Source organism: Semicossyphus pulcher, unplaced genomic scaffold (assembly GCF_022749685.1).
Source record: "Semicossyphus pulcher isolate SPU_LCO1_2020_fin unplaced genomic scaffold, fSemPul1.0.p SCAF_22, whole genome shotgun sequence".
Lineage (NCBI taxonomy): Eukaryota > Metazoa > Chordata > Actinopteri > Labriformes > Labridae > Semicossyphus > Semicossyphus pulcher.
The window spans coordinates 8,261,311-8,276,394 of record NW_027211696.1 but is presented as its reverse complement, the minus strand read 5'-3'; the positions used below and the strand labels follow the sequence as shown (position 1 = coordinate 8,276,394).

The 15,084-nt window shown below is 38.8% G+C and overlaps 3 protein-coding genes across 3 annotated transcripts; 2 read left to right on the top strand and 1 right to left on the bottom strand.

The window, feature by feature from the left end:
• The first annotated feature begins 4,383 nt into the window (after window positions 1–4,383).
• On the top strand, window positions 4,384–6,646 carry gal3st1b (galactose-3-O-sulfotransferase 1b). The gene is made up of 2 exons (XM_069673736.1): window positions 4,384–4,772; window positions 4,853–6,646. The coding sequence occupies exons 1-2, from the start codon at window positions 4,648–4,650 to the stop codon at window positions 6,000–6,002; spliced, it is 1,275 nt and encodes a 424-aa protein (XP_069529837.1). The 5' UTR covers window positions 4,384–4,647; the 3' UTR covers window positions 6,003–6,646.
• Window positions 6,647–7,655: 1,009 nt separating this feature from the next.
• Window positions 7,656–8,331, bottom strand: uqcr10 (ubiquinol-cytochrome c reductase, complex III subunit X). The gene is made up of 2 exons (XM_069673683.1): window positions 8,190–8,331; window positions 7,656–7,995 (listed from the first exon to the last, which is right to left on the bottom strand). The coding sequence occupies exons 1-2, from the start codon at window positions 8,328–8,330 to the stop codon at window positions 7,945–7,947; spliced, it is 192 nt and encodes a 63-aa protein (XP_069529784.1). The 5' UTR covers window position 8,331; the 3' UTR covers window positions 7,656–7,944.
• A 68-nt stretch (window positions 8,332–8,399) lies between these two features.
• zmat5 (zinc finger, matrin-type 5) lies at window positions 8,400–11,497 on the top strand. The gene is made up of 6 exons (XM_069673677.1): window positions 8,400–8,437; window positions 9,252–9,425; window positions 9,697–9,759; window positions 9,865–9,945; window positions 10,460–10,568; window positions 10,665–11,497. Exons 2-6 carry the CDS (start codon window positions 9,299–9,301, stop codon window positions 10,810–10,812), a joined length of 528 nt encoding a protein of 175 aa, XP_069529778.1. The 5' UTR covers window positions 8,400–8,437; window positions 9,252–9,298; the 3' UTR covers window positions 10,813–11,497.
• Window positions 11,498–15,084: the final 3,587 nt, after the last annotated feature.

The window sequence follows — 15,084 nt, the reverse complement described above, 5'->3', positions numbered from 1 at the left end:
TTTATTGCAGCTGTGGAAGTCGAGCATTGACTTTAAAGTTGTAATCTTGAAGATCTCAGTTTTGTTCTTTTTGGCGGCACCTTATGGCGATAAACAGTAATCAGTGTCGCATGTGTGACGTCCGCGGTTCGCTCCAGTTTTACAGTCGTAACTCTTGATTTTCCTGGCTGACGGTCGCTTTCCTTTTTAGACCGTTTGTCTTCATCTGAGCGTTGAATTTGTTTCTTTTTCTTTGGATTTTCACTTCTTTTTGAAGTTGTATCTGTAGTCATCCATCTTTTCTTTGTTTGTTCAGCCATAGTAGATTACTGTTTACTCGCAACATTCGCAGAGACCGGAAAAGCAGCCGCTTAGCTCCTCCTACCCTCTCTGACAGACCAACCACTGCTGGGTGACGGAAAACGCGTCACTAACTGGGCGCCGCTTGTGATTCTTTCTACAAAAGTCGCCACAGACAGCCAGTCTGTAATACTGCAAATGCAAAGGCTTTCATCAGTGGGCTCAATCACCATTGTATTCATATCAACTCATGCGGTGATAGTAACTTAACAGACATTTATTTACATGAAAATCCTTGAGATTATTACTTAAAGGTAAACAGCACTGAGATTTTTTGTGTTGTTTTACGTCATGACTGTCATGTTTATCAATGACACTGATGCTGCCTTAAAGTTACACAATCTCCTGCTTCTGTCATTGTTGACACCCGCACTGATACAACCCTGATCTTATCTCGTAGTGACATAGATGTTGTTATCTTCCCTGACGTGCTCTGATGTCATTGACAAAAACAACTATGAAAACGCGAAAGCCTAGTGGGCAGCCGGAGCTCAATCGATGTGGCCTAGTGAGTTCCCAGCCAAAGTCAACAGCAGCTGAGGCATCGCCTGCGTCCAGGAATCTGTCCCACAACACAACAACGAGCTGGGCTGAGAGCCTGCTGGTTCAGTTTATGCATCTTTTTTCATTATATGTAAAAAAAAAAATTGAGTTGGGGGTAAATTAATAGTTTTTACAGCCTTAGGTTTCAGTGGTCAGAGGTCAAGGTGACTTTGACCTCACATCTGTCCCCTTCTCATGAACACAATATCTCAGGAAAGCCTGGAAAGAATATCTTTATATTTGGGTCCACTTAGACCCCAGGATGAACTGATTAGATTTTGTGGGTCAAAGGTTTCACACTAATACACAAGAGGATACAATAATGAAGCGATGGTATATTAGGTCAAAGGTCAACCTCACTTTGAATGTCCTGAAAAAGCACTTGCCATTGTTTCCATTGCATTGTTGTGAATAAGATATCCTACCCAAACGTGAAGGGGAACATCCATTCCACTTGGACTCAAAGATTAATTCATTGGATTTTGGTGGGGGGGTCAAAAGTCAAGGTCACCGTGACCTCAAATCCGTCACATTCTAGTGAACGCATCACATGGAGCAATATTTATTACATGTGGTTTATTGTTACAATTATATCGCTCTAAGAGAAGGAGAGGACAATCTGCCCGCACACTACCCTCTTTGCACCTGTTAGTCCGTCTGTCTTGAAAAAGGTCGACTGACCCTCACATGCTTTGAGAAACACACACACACACACACACACAGGGAGAGAGAGGGAGAGAGAGAGAGAGAGCAGTCTCAGGTATCCTGTGTGTAAATGACTGCGGTGCGACCTCTCCTGTTTATTTCAGGCGCTACTCATGCCATCGATTTGTTTCTTGTTCCCTCCAAAGACAATTTGACCAGTAGGTGGAGGCATAAATACATTGTTTTTGTTTGTTTGTTTTTACTTCCTCTGGCGTAGAGCTGAGTATGTGACTGTAACGGGCTCTAGTCTGTACACACATTAGATACATGTATCCACATGCCTTCATACTGGGCGTTGGAGGGCGTTGCTTCTATTTCAAAACATATCGCCTACATGCATACAACGACAAATCCATCTCAGTGTGAAAGAGCAATGTAATAAGACGAACCTTTATGGGTGTGGACTGACTAGTTTGCATACACAGAATAAAAGTGTTCATAGGCACATTTGCCATATGTGTGTGTTCTCTGGTCTGCTGCTGAGATTAAGATGGTAAAATTTAGCCAAACAAAACTACTGGAAAATACAAGGCAGATAAACATTGATGCCTTTTTGGAGCATTGATTGAGTATATTTTGGAAATACTGTTGGGGTTACATGGGGCCCAGTTACACCCACTAATGCATATTTTAAAAGTAAAGTTTGTTTTTATACACAGATCAATTTAGCACATCTTAGGCACATATATATATAAATACATATCATTCTAATCTGTGAGAACAGTTATGTGGAGGTGTGTCGTCCAACAGTAGTCTATTGTACACAAACAATGTTGTCCCTGTTGGAGGAGGATTTGACTTCTTTTGGCCCTCACAGCCAATGAGGAGCGACTGCAGGGAGTGTGTGTAACACGCCGAACAACAGAGGGGTTTTATATCAACTCAGAAAATCTTCAGACAGTCTCCGCTATTGCTGTCGTCTGCAGGTAAACAAACCTCTTTACTTTTATTTCTGCTTCTATTTGTTCACACATTGTGTTCTTATGTGAATTATTCTGAGATGTATTATTTATAATCCTGCTGTTCTGATAATCAAAATAAGTTTTCAGAATCAGAGGTGTTATTTCAAGCTCAGAAATCTTGTGTTTGTTTTAATGAAATGTACTACTACAACTACTATTTGAGATATACTGTATACATTACAGGCATTTTCCTGAAATGCTTAAGATAAGAAGTCAAAGTTATAAATGTATATGGAATGATTCTTTTTAATGGAAGCTTCTGTCAAGTGTGAACAGTACAAACATTAAATCGTTTTCCCTTTGAAAACAACACCATGCTATTACAAGATGCTTATAACTAGCTTGTTTAAAATGCTAACGCTACTTTCTCCCTCCACTTAAAAAATGTGTGTAAGACAAATGTACGCCCCATAAACATGTTTATAGTGTAAACACGGGGGCCCTGTGAATGAATGATGCTGCACTTTTCTTGCTTATCTGTGTTTTCTCTTCTCTTTAGCAGGTAGAACGAGATCTTTATGATAAATAAAGATCTCGTTCTACCTGCTTCTTTTCATGAACAACAAATATCAGGTTAAATATAGATGAAAGGGCACAGGCCCCTGGACGTTACAACTGCTCATGAGCTTAACATGATCACTTATATTTTTATTTATTTTTACAGACTTGCTTTTCTATGATGTTTACCTTTTGAAATGCATTTTGAAAATGCTTTATATGCATTCACCTGTTCCTATTCCTACCATCATTTATGGCTTTAATTTAATTGTAATTATTTTATTTATTTCCTTCTAAATTTATTTATTTATCTCTTTTCATTTTATTGATCCCAACCCTTTTATTTTGTATCTCTCTTCCTCTGATGGGATGTCGTCTTTTTATTTTTATTTTCATTTTCATTTTTTTTGGGGTCTTTTTTATAACCTTTTACGGTCTTTAATTGCTTTTATTTGTATTTTTATTTATTCATTTTTCTCTTAATTTGCATTGCTTATTGCTCGAAATGCCTCTGTTCCTGTTTTGTCAATTTCATTCTTTTGAATACTCTCGGTTTGGCCTCATTGTTGAAAGTTCCTTAAATCTGTTTTTGTATTCCGTAATCTTCCTGAGTTCCTGCCTTTGCTTTGTCTGTCAAAGCACTTTGTAAACATTCTGTTTTTAAAGGTGCTATATAAATAAAGTTATTATTATTATTAGTTGAACAAGAACACAACACCTAAACAGCGACAACGTGCATCAAAGCTTCAGAGCCTTACTGGTCTTTTCCCTGTAATATGTTCTCTATTCACAGTTTTCATCTGACATCACACTCTGGAATGGAAGCTTTAATGCTGTTGTAATGATGTACTGCTGTGTTCAAGGAAGCAGGTTTGAAAAGTGGAGAACCTGACATTAGTTATCATTTCACCCATTACCGATTAATTTAGGACTGAAAAGACAATGTAGTCTATAGTAAAAGTTTTGGGGGGCCCCATTAGCTAAGCTACCATGCCTAACAGCAAGCGTTAACATTCACCCACTTCCTAGCTTGCGTAATGTAAACTGGGAAGTGACTAGTTAGCTTGGAATTAGCTTGGAATTTTCTGTTTTTTTATTTATTTATTTTTTATTTAAGCTTTATTTAACCAAACAAGACATTAAGAACAAATTCTATTGTATTGTGTTGTAGCTTTCAGGTGTTTTCTCAGTAATTTTAGTTAGTAAGCAGCTGAATGCTAACGTTAGCCGTTGGGTGTCGCTAGCTTATGGGTTATCAAATAAGATGTATTAGCTTGAAATATGGCCTTCAGCATATAGCCTTTAGCTTAGCGGTTAAATCGCGCATCCCATATACAGAGGCTACAGTCTATATAATGTAAAAAATGTGATGTTAAAAAATCTAAAGAGAGAAATATGGCTAATTGTCCTTTTGGATGTTTACTCTTTGTGTTTTACATTTATACGATCTGCATCCTGGGGAAAACAAACAGTATGATGTTATAACAGCTTTTGAGCTTTCCACCCTAAGTGTGACATCAGAGGAAAATGGCCACCATGTGAATATGGTCAATACCTGGATGCTCTCTAAATTCATTCTCAGGTTCCATTTTAGGTTTAAATGATGTCCGGCATCAAAGGAAACAAGTGCAGGCTCGTGATTCGACGGCTGGTCCTCTGGGTTTTACTGATCAACATCATGCTGGTGCTGTACTGCTTGACGAACTCAACCAAAGTAAAGAATAGGTAAGAATTCAGAAAGAAAATATTGTTTGACTGAGTTAAGCAAGACGATCTGTTTGCTTATTCCTATGTTTCATTTTTAGGGACTCGCAAGAAGACACGTGTCCCCTCAGAATGAAGTCATTAAAGAGAAATGTGACTTCTCAAAGAACAAAAGCCCAGTCAGAAAAGTGCTCCCCTGAAGTGAACATCATGTTCATGAAGACCCATAAAACGGCCAGCAGCACTTTACTCAACATCCTCTTCAGGTTTGGAGAAAAGCACGAGCTGAAATTCGCCTTCCCCGATGGCCGCAATGACTTCTTCTACCCGTCTCCTTTCCTGTGCTCTCAGGTGAAGGACTACCGGCCTGGTGACTGTTTCAACATCGTTTGTAACCACATGCGCTTCGACCACCAGGAAGTAGCAAAGCTCCTTCATCCAGACGCCGTGTACATCACCATCCTACGGGACCCCGTGGATCTCTTTGAGTCGTCCTTCCATTATTACCACAGAGCGGTTCCTCTCACGTGGATGATCAATGGAGAGAACAAGCTGGAACAATTTCTCAACGCTCCTCAGACCTTTTACAGCCCAGACGCTTTTAACTCGTTCTATCTCAGAAATTTGCTCTTTTTTGACTTTGGTTTTGATAACAACATGGAGGCGGATGATCCTCGTGTACTGAGGGACATTCATAGCTTATCGAGTCATTTAGATTTTGTTCTCATAGCCGAATACTTTGAAGAGTCCCTTATCCTGCTGAAGGACACACTCTGCTGGAGCATGGAGGACATCCTGTATTTTAAACTCAACGCCCGCAAGAGCTCGTCTGTATCTCGTCTGAGCACCGCATTGAGAGAAAAAGCTTTAAGGTGGAATGGGGCTGACTGGAGACTCTACCAGCACTTTAATGCCTCATTCTGGGCCAGAGTGGAGGCGTACGGGAGGGAGAGAATGAGACAGGAAGTAGAGGAGCTCCGGAGAAGAAATGCAGAGATGGAGGCCATCTGTATCGAGGATGGAGGTGCAGTCGAAGCTAAAAAGATTCAGGATGGACGTTTCCTCCCCTGGCAGCCAGTTGGAGAGTCGACCATCCTGGGGTACAACATGAAGAAAGATATTGATCCCAAATTCAGGACGATCTGTGAAAAAATGCTCACACCTGAAATACAATACTTATCAGAGCTGGGTGTAAGCCTGTGGCTTACCAGACTGTGGGGTTGGTTTAAAGATGCTGTTTTTACAGTTTAAGTTGAATACAAATGTCTACAACTAAAATATAGCAATATAAGTGTCAACATGTTTTACACTCTGGGTTTAACTTTTATGAAAGTAGCTTAATATTAAGTGTTTTAGAAATGTTTTATCTACACAATACTTCCATAATCGGCTGAAAAGTAAACATGTTCTTCAAGATTAAGGAAGCAGTATTTACCCTGTCTAATCCGTCCCTAAGCCAAAGAAGCAACTTTTAAAGTTTTCAAAGACATCCACCATCCAATCATTTTCATATGAAAGATTAAGCTGGAACAACACGCTGTGGATTCTGTGAGAGAGTGATGAAACAGTATAACATATTTTCTTCTAGTGTGAACATGTGAAGGAGTTTTGGCTTGTGTTTTGGAGCTGACGTTAATGTTGGCACACAAGCTACATCCTCTAAACCAGAGTCAATTAAAGCTGGTGTATCATGAGAGACAGAAACTTGAAATTGGTTCTGTTTGGTAGTCACATCATCAGCTTTTTCTTTATTGGACTTGTTTATGCTTTTTGAGTAGGACCCCCGCTAGAAGAATGTCATTTCTTGTTTGAAGGCATTTTCATTATTATTAGTATTTTGTTGTATCTGTCTAATTTTATGTTTCCATTTTTATGTTTCTGTTCAAACACCATTTACGATGTGGATTAATGAAACAATGCCTTAAAAGTTTGTACTTGTATCTTGTATAATAAAGAGAAAATAAAAAAACATAGGAAAAAAAACCCTATTATTATAAAGTTCAAACAACACGTCCTATTTCTCAGTGGGACATACTGTGTTAGTGTGCCCCCTAGAGGCCTGAGGTGCAGTTGTATGCAGGGCATTTGAATGGTACTGGCCTTATCTGAACCTGCCCATGGTTTATGTGTCCTAATCATTGACAGGATGGATACAGAAGCGATCTTTTTCTTTCCACTGTGCTTATAGACAACTGAACTTCAGTTCATACATAAGCAAATGGCTGTTTACTTTTGTGATTATTGTGAGAAGCAGCACCTGTTGCCCTCTGTCAAACATGTTGCCCTTGCCTCAACCCAGCGCCCATGCTGCCAGCTGATCTAGCCTTGCTTCAGTAAGGAACAACAACCTTTTGTCAATAAACAGGTCACTAACAAGGATACAAGCAGAGGGGCCACAGTTAACTACTGTATGTAGCCTGTAGACTTCATCAAAAGTGACATGTGATACATAAGTTTAAACTATTTTTATACAAATGATATTCTTAGATTTTTAGCATCAAGCCATATAGATTGAGCTAGTTCAGAGCTTTGTAAAAGACAGTAAACAAAGTTGACTTAAATATTTTAATTCTCTTCTCATTACAATGTCTGTCGTATGAAAGGCATGTTTTTAGTATCAATTGATAGTGAAGATGTATGTACTGAAAATCATCATTTACTTCCATTTAGGAAGCGAAAGTGATTAGTAGGATTACTCTGAAATCTGCCAACCTGGCCATACTTTCTTTTCAAAATATGATGCTTTTTAAAATGTGCTTTGTAAGCTCTGATTGTAGGTACACTAGTAACGTAAATTGGAAGAAGTAAATGTAATATCTAAGAGTAGAAGACAATCATTATATGATAACTGCTCTTACAAATGAATGCCCTACTCAGTTTGAAATCAAAACATTGCAACATATGTAAGACACTAACACATGTTTAATTTAACCATTTACAATCTGCGATGCATTACAAATAACAAGAAGAAGAGGGGGGCGAGGTGACAGGAACCATTGCTCCATGTTGATAGTGGTCTGGACAGTCATCAGCTCCCACAGGTCCTCTGGTAGCCGCTGCCAGCCTGGGCATGACTTTGAGCACATTGTCCATGTTGACTGATGTCAGATTCAGGTGTGGAGTCCAGCGAGAATGGTTCGAGGAAGTGTGACAACAGATGCACTTCAGCCGTAGATAGCCCCGGAGCCGCGTCCTATTCCTCGTCTTTGCTCTCGTAATTGTGTTGGATGTGTTTCCATAGTTTCTAAAATGAATCACATATAAAGTAAGATTAGACATATAAACCGATAACTATGTTGTACCAACAAACTAGAAGTACGAAATTACCCGGTACATAGGGCAAGCTAACTGTTAGCTTAGCTTACGCTAGCGCCGCTTCGCCCTCTGCCTACAAGGTCAGGATAAAACTAGCATTAAAACAACAAAGGACACACTTACCCCGCGATTCATTTGCTCAAAAATCGCATCACCACCCTGGTCGAACAGTCGCTCAAAGAAGACTGCTCCAACCATGATGGTTATAGCGAAAGTTGACGTCCTCCTGAAGAGCAGATTGTAGACGGACTTTACTAGCGCCATGTTGACGGGATAGTGCGACTGCGCATGAACGGATGGTGACGCAGAAATTGTATTTCGTCTTTTGACCCTGCAAAGACACTGTATTTGAGGAACGGGCAGCAGCCATGGTAAGAATACGATTTTTTTCAACCAGTTTTCTTCATTCTGTGCAGTCTTAAAAAACAAACATCACAGAGGAAGGTAGTTTGACCATTTCGTCAACTGGTTGTGTATTCGTTTGTTTATATTCAATGCTCACAGGGATTTAAATCAAATATTTATTGGTGTGACTGCATCCAAACAACAAGCATGTAAGCTAACTATTCAAATGTATCAGTGCTACGGACAACTATTTAGGTATGTGAAGGTTTGTTACGTTGGGTTATCCAGGGAAGTACTCGTTTCAGCATCGAACTGCACGCTAAAATGCTTAGTATATTTTGAAAGAGCTTTGTTGCTTCGGACTTTTAGACAGTTGTATCTGAATGGTAAGCAGGAAGTAACAAAGAATTTTCAAAATAAAAGTTGGTAAAAACAAGGCACCTCCATAACTACACCAGTAGATGGCAGAAAAGGAATGCTACTTATACCACCTGTACTTGTTTTTGATATAGATGGTTTTCTTTTTAGTTGAGTTGAGTTTAGCTGTAAGCTAATTCTGTACCTACATGTGTGTGCATTTGTTCACATGAATGCAACACTCGGACCATGATTAGATATAAACAGGGTTGTGTATGTACTGTAATGCGGTTTCTTTGGCATTTTTGTGTTGAAGAATTTGTGCATTGTTGAATTAATAGAGATTAAATCAAAAACATTTTTTTGCAAATCTATAGTTTTTAAATTTGCTGCTGATGTATCATACAAAAGCTATTTCAGCGCTTCACTCACCATGTATCTTTAGAGCAATTGTATAAAGGTTTTTTTTTTACTGCCTTTCAGAGATTTAAAAGGTGACATCCTGCTGGTTTAAGCACATCACCTTCACCATGGGGAGGAGATACTACTGTGACTACTGTGACCGGTCCTTTCAGGACAACATGCACAACAGGAAGAAACATCTGAACGGTGTTCAGCATCACAGATCTAAAAAGGCCTGGTTCGACCATTTCAGAGGTGAGACTTGCAGTTAGTCCTCAGACCTCTGAGATGTGTTCGCAGTAAAAATCTAACTACATGCTGTATTTTTATGACAGACAATAATTTGTTTTTTAAAATGAGTAAGTGATGCTGTGCATTTAAATTAACTATTAAGTCTTAAACCTTTTTATTGGAGAATTAAAAAGGCTTACATTTCATTGTGCCGCCTTGGCTGCCCACCTGTTAACTTTATGATAGAGGATTATATAAACAACCACGACCACACTATCATATTTTGTTTTTACAGACTCTTCAGCCATTCTGTACGATGAGCAAGCAAAGAAAGCCTGCCGGAAGTTTCTCCAAAAAGGTAACACAGCAGTACATTTCTCACAAACCCAGTTCACTTAATTAAATGCTTTTTGTAAACACATTCTTTTTTTGTTGAATCTTTTTTATTTTTTTATGTTTTTAGGCATATGTGATTTTGGCCCTAACTGCAGATTTTCTCACATGTCCGAAGAGGATCTGGCTTACTTAAAAAGGCAGGTGGAAGGTGAGTTGTTATGCAATTTTATTACACGGCTGTGTTAAATATTTGATTCTGATTGGTTAATTACGGCATTCCGTGGTCTGACAACAGACCGTTGCTAAGAAGAACAGCCCGTTGCTAGGGATGCGCTCTAATCACACGATCCGGAGAACTAACTGTAATCATATCAATCTGCCAAAAGCAGTGATAACAAACTGCTCACTATACATTAACCCTTACGTAGTGTTGTCGACCATGTGATCTATAACTTTTAAAAATGTACAATCACTCAAAGCAACATTTGATACACAAATTACTTTCAAATATTAATATTAAGATATAATCTTTTCTTTTATAATGACGTGAAAATCCAACATTGCATTCACATTGTCTCACATGCTATGTTGCAGATGTTGGGAAGTATGGTCATGAATTGCTCATTCATTCCCAGAAAAAAACTGTATTGTCCCAGAAATTGTATCCAGATGACTGTGGGAATTCCGATATGTTTAGATAATGAAGGTCTAATTTGTTTCAGATGAACGACAGCTCAGAGAGGACTCTGAGGACAGCTTTAGGCCTGGGCGGAGTATAGAGGAATGGCTCTCTAGAAGAGAAAAGAAGCAGGCTGCCCCCAGCGTCAAAGGGTATCCCCATTCTTTTTGGTTTCATACATGGTTAGCATGGCTAATGGCTTTTCCTGATGATTTAAAATTCAACTGTTCAATTATGTATCCCTGCAGAGATCTGAAAACTAAAGAAGACAGTGAAGACGACAGAGCAGAGAGTGACGTACCTCCGCAGCTCCTCTCCATCCCTGACCTCCCACTCTCTCTGCTGCCGCCTCCTCCGGGTGGATGGAAAGTCAAAACGAACACAGAGTGGGGCTGAAAGTTATTCACTTTGTGGTTTAGATCAGTGTTAAGTGGAGGTTTGACATTCAGAGTTGGAGGAATGGTACAGAATACATGTTAATAAGAGAAGGAGTCACTTTTGTGTCAGTTTGAAACACGTTTTTAAGCTGATACTAAAAAAAGTTTCCATTTCCCATTAAATAAAGATGTAAATTATACATTTAAAACACAAACTTCTAAAACAGCAAGGTTGAGTTAATTTTAGATTAGCCATTTCCATACAGGCAATATGAATTAACACTCATAATTGACATTTTGGCAGCGTGTTGTAGAGAGCCTTCACAGGGAGAATCCTCACAGGAGTTACATTTGATGTGACGTCGTCCCGACAGAGCTGCAGGATTGCTGAGCAGATGGAAATAATTTTAGTTTCATTTTAATCCTGTGCTGCGTCACCAGGGGGAATCACTGATCTGACTAAATTTAATTTCTGTCCCAGACACTGGAAAACTCCATTTTCCTTCCTAATTGTAAAGTTGGCAAACTCCTGATCTGGATTAAATTTAATAATGAAGTTTTCATAGTGAGGAAGTTCGTTAACACATCTTTTATTAACAAGCCGAGGTAGTTCCTCTTGATGACATGTATATACTTTGAATTGTTTCCACATGTTGTGTAACGTATGCAGTGTTTGCAGCAGATGACTCATTAAATTGTGTTTTTCCCTGCTTTGTGATATTTAGTCTTCTTTGTCAGGTCTCCTTTGTCTCTATCTGAAGTGGGACTTAACCTACCTTCAGATATACCTATCTGACCACTGGACTAAGGAGCACTTTCTTTCACGGGTGGATGCCCATCTTTTTAGTCTTAGGATGTGCACAACCTGCTTTCCTGGCAATTCCTTTTTTTGTGACTTGATGGCAACAAACTGAGCAAAGTTCAAAGAAAGACTGACAGAAAATGAGCATTGATTTCACTTGTTATGAGGAAGTAAATGCATGCAACATGTCTGTTAGACCTCAAGGTCACTGAATATAACTTAACATAACTTTACTATTTACAAGCAAACTCCATAAGGGTCCTTTAAGTAAAGCTTAAGTGCAGTAATTAACTTTCAGCCATATGTGAGGACAGAGCTTGTGGCTTATTTACTGCTGGATCTTGTTTGTATGACCCTGTCATGAGCTCAGGCTATGTGACACTCATCCACATCTGTTGCAATTATTGGTACCAATTAAATGCTAGTCCACTTGTTCTTAAAGCAACTTTGAAATGGACTCTAAAGCATGTTCAATCCCTTAAATGGCCCCTTGATACATTTGACATAAATAGTCACAACTTCCTCCTAAACAAAGATCTGTTCCTCTCACATTGCAACAATGTAATGTTCCTTGCTGTTGTGCCAACTACATGTAGTCTCATTAGCTACAGTTATTAAGTATGCATGTTAAAGCTCCTGTGAGGAGCTTTTGGTTTGCGTTGATTTTGGCGCCCCCTGTGGACAAAGCTGTACCTCTCATCTCTTTGCTGCTCTTTAGTCCTGTACATGCTTAAAGGTATAATAAGTAGGATTTCTCTTTGCATTTAGTCAACAACACATTCAAACTGGCCCCGTCTCTGACTCTCACTCTCTCGTGGGAGAACACATCCCATCCCGCCGAGCTAACACCGACAACATCAAGGTTACCTTTGCGCTAGCATACTAACCGCCAGTTAGCTTGTCCTACCCTGTTTCAGGCACCTACCTGTTCAACAGAAAGAAGGCCAACTCTGCAACGCGCTTTAGCCATGTTTGCCGGTCTGAATGGGGCCTAGTTGCTAATTTGAACCACTCCCACTCTCACCTGTACGCTGTGATTGGCTCAGGGAACCACAACAGCGCCCCTCCTGAAAACGTCCTGTGCAAAGCAAAACAACAGAATAGATGCAGAGGGAAGGGTCTCACAAGGGTCTGCACACACACTCGCCAACACACATGTATAGAGGCTCATAAGTGATGATTTCTATTATATATTTATAAAAGTCTATTTTTTATTTTTCTAGGAAAATCCTACTTATTATACCTTTGAGTGGTGGATTTTGACAAAAAAAATCAGCTTTTTTTAACAGTCATATGTATCACTCAATTTTGCCCTGGAAAATGTAAACAAAGGCAGCATGCAGTTCGTCTGACACCTACCCCCCCACCAGCGATTTTAGACATTAAAAATAACTATAAAGAAATAATCAATCTTGCTGCTGATGGTCTGGTTTGCTTTTGTAGGTCATACAGAGTAATCAGAATTAATTACAGTCCGTTTCATAACCAGCGAAAAACTCCTCACAGGAGCTTTAATTCTTCTCTAAAGTTTAGCTTGTAAGTGTTTGTGTCTATGCTGCTGCATGAAGCGCACCACTGTAAAGCTATAGAGAGATCTTGCAGGCTGTGTGCTGCAGTGCTCTGCTACAGCGTGCCTGATGCTGCAGAAATACTTGAATCAGGAATTAATTCTTTACTCTCTATTTAATGTTAATGTCTACTATTATGTGTGACTGTACAAAGTAAATGTTCCTTATCTGAGATCTGTCATAGCCTGCTTTAATTTGTAGCCAATGTCACATCTGCAAACAGAAAACAAACAGCTGGCTCGTTTTGAATGCCTTTGCTTTTATTGGACGACATGCATCTAGACAACACTTACATTAGTGTATAATTGATGCAGTGACCTCTACATGTGCAGCAACACTTACAGAAAAAAAACAGCTCTGGATATTCTCAAAGTAGACATTAGAGTAACTGGTAGTGTCACACAGCAGGATGGCACAACAAATATTAAGTTAGACTTGGAGAACGGGGAAGATATTACATGAATATTTATCGGTGCTTCAATAATGAGTCATTTCAATTCAATTATACATATTTGATTAATTTAGCAAAAGTGATGTTTTCCATCTTTAGTTGCTTTAACTTGTGGCACAAAGGTGCAGTTTTTACTCCAAGTGTTAAAGAAGGCACGCAACAAAAGACATCTACAGTTTAACTCAAATGTATAACAACATTAAGACAACTCTTCAACTAAACGTACATAAATCTGCTCATTAAAACACAGAAACATCCAGAATAGTTCACTATATTTGCTTATATGTCTTAAGACGAGATTTGACACCATAACTATATTTGACATTCACACCAAACCCTCATACCTGACATATGTTCACATGAAGAGGTAATGTGATGTCACACAAGTACTTGATACATAAACAGCTACTATATATAGTTTTATTGCCAGAATGATCCCCTCGTGTCGTACCGTTCATCCTCTGATATAGCTCTGATAAACTCTAAGATAAAAAGAGCAAGAAAAAATATAGCATTTGGTAAAACTTGTCATATTTGACAAATATTTGTTAAAGAAAACGTCCTAAAAATTAACAAATCAGAGAAGTTGATGTAAGTGCATGGCATCAATACACACAAGAACTTGTATCTGAGCGTCCAGTTAGCCTGGAAATCATACATCAGAAACCTGATCAGTTTTTTTGTATTGTTTTTGTTTTATACAAATCATTATGCCTACATTCATAATAAAATCACATTGATTTAATGTCACTTTCAAGTAAGAAAATATAACCATGTTATACTCTAAATCATATGTTGTTTGGAGGTCCATGTGAAAGCCAGAAAACAACATTTCCCATGATATGTTCAATTATTGTTCACAGCATACTATTTAGTATTTAGTTTGATATTGTCTGAACACCCACAAATAAATCAACATTGGCTGGAAAAAGTTTTTCTTTTTGCAATGATGACTTTACAAATTGCATAATTATTTAAATACATACATCAGAATTCAGAATGTGATCTCACACACATTAAAGACACATTTATCTCTAGTTTAATGCAACATGCAAGCGTGTGAAATGGTTCTTCAGTCTAATCACCATAAAAATCACAGTTAATACCTAGTTTGTGTCCACGGGGATCGTTTGTCTTCATGTCTGGGGTTTTTTTATTCAGACTTTAAACTTCAGCTTTAATCTTCAGCCTGTAATTGTTCACGTTTTTCTGAACAGGGCAAAAAAAAACAGCTGTTTGATTTACAAATCAATTCCAAGCTGCTCAACCACGGCGGATCACTCGGAGCTTCAGAGCAAGCCAATTAATCTTTGTAAAACTGACATGTATAGAAATGGACTGTGGTATTTTTCTGCAGATCAGCTGACCGGAGCACGCAGCGTGTGGTTTGGGGGTCACAGCCGGGGTCCGCATGTAATTTAATCCCTCTCTTTACCCTCCTTCTTTTCAGCCGTGCTGCCCAGTGTGTCC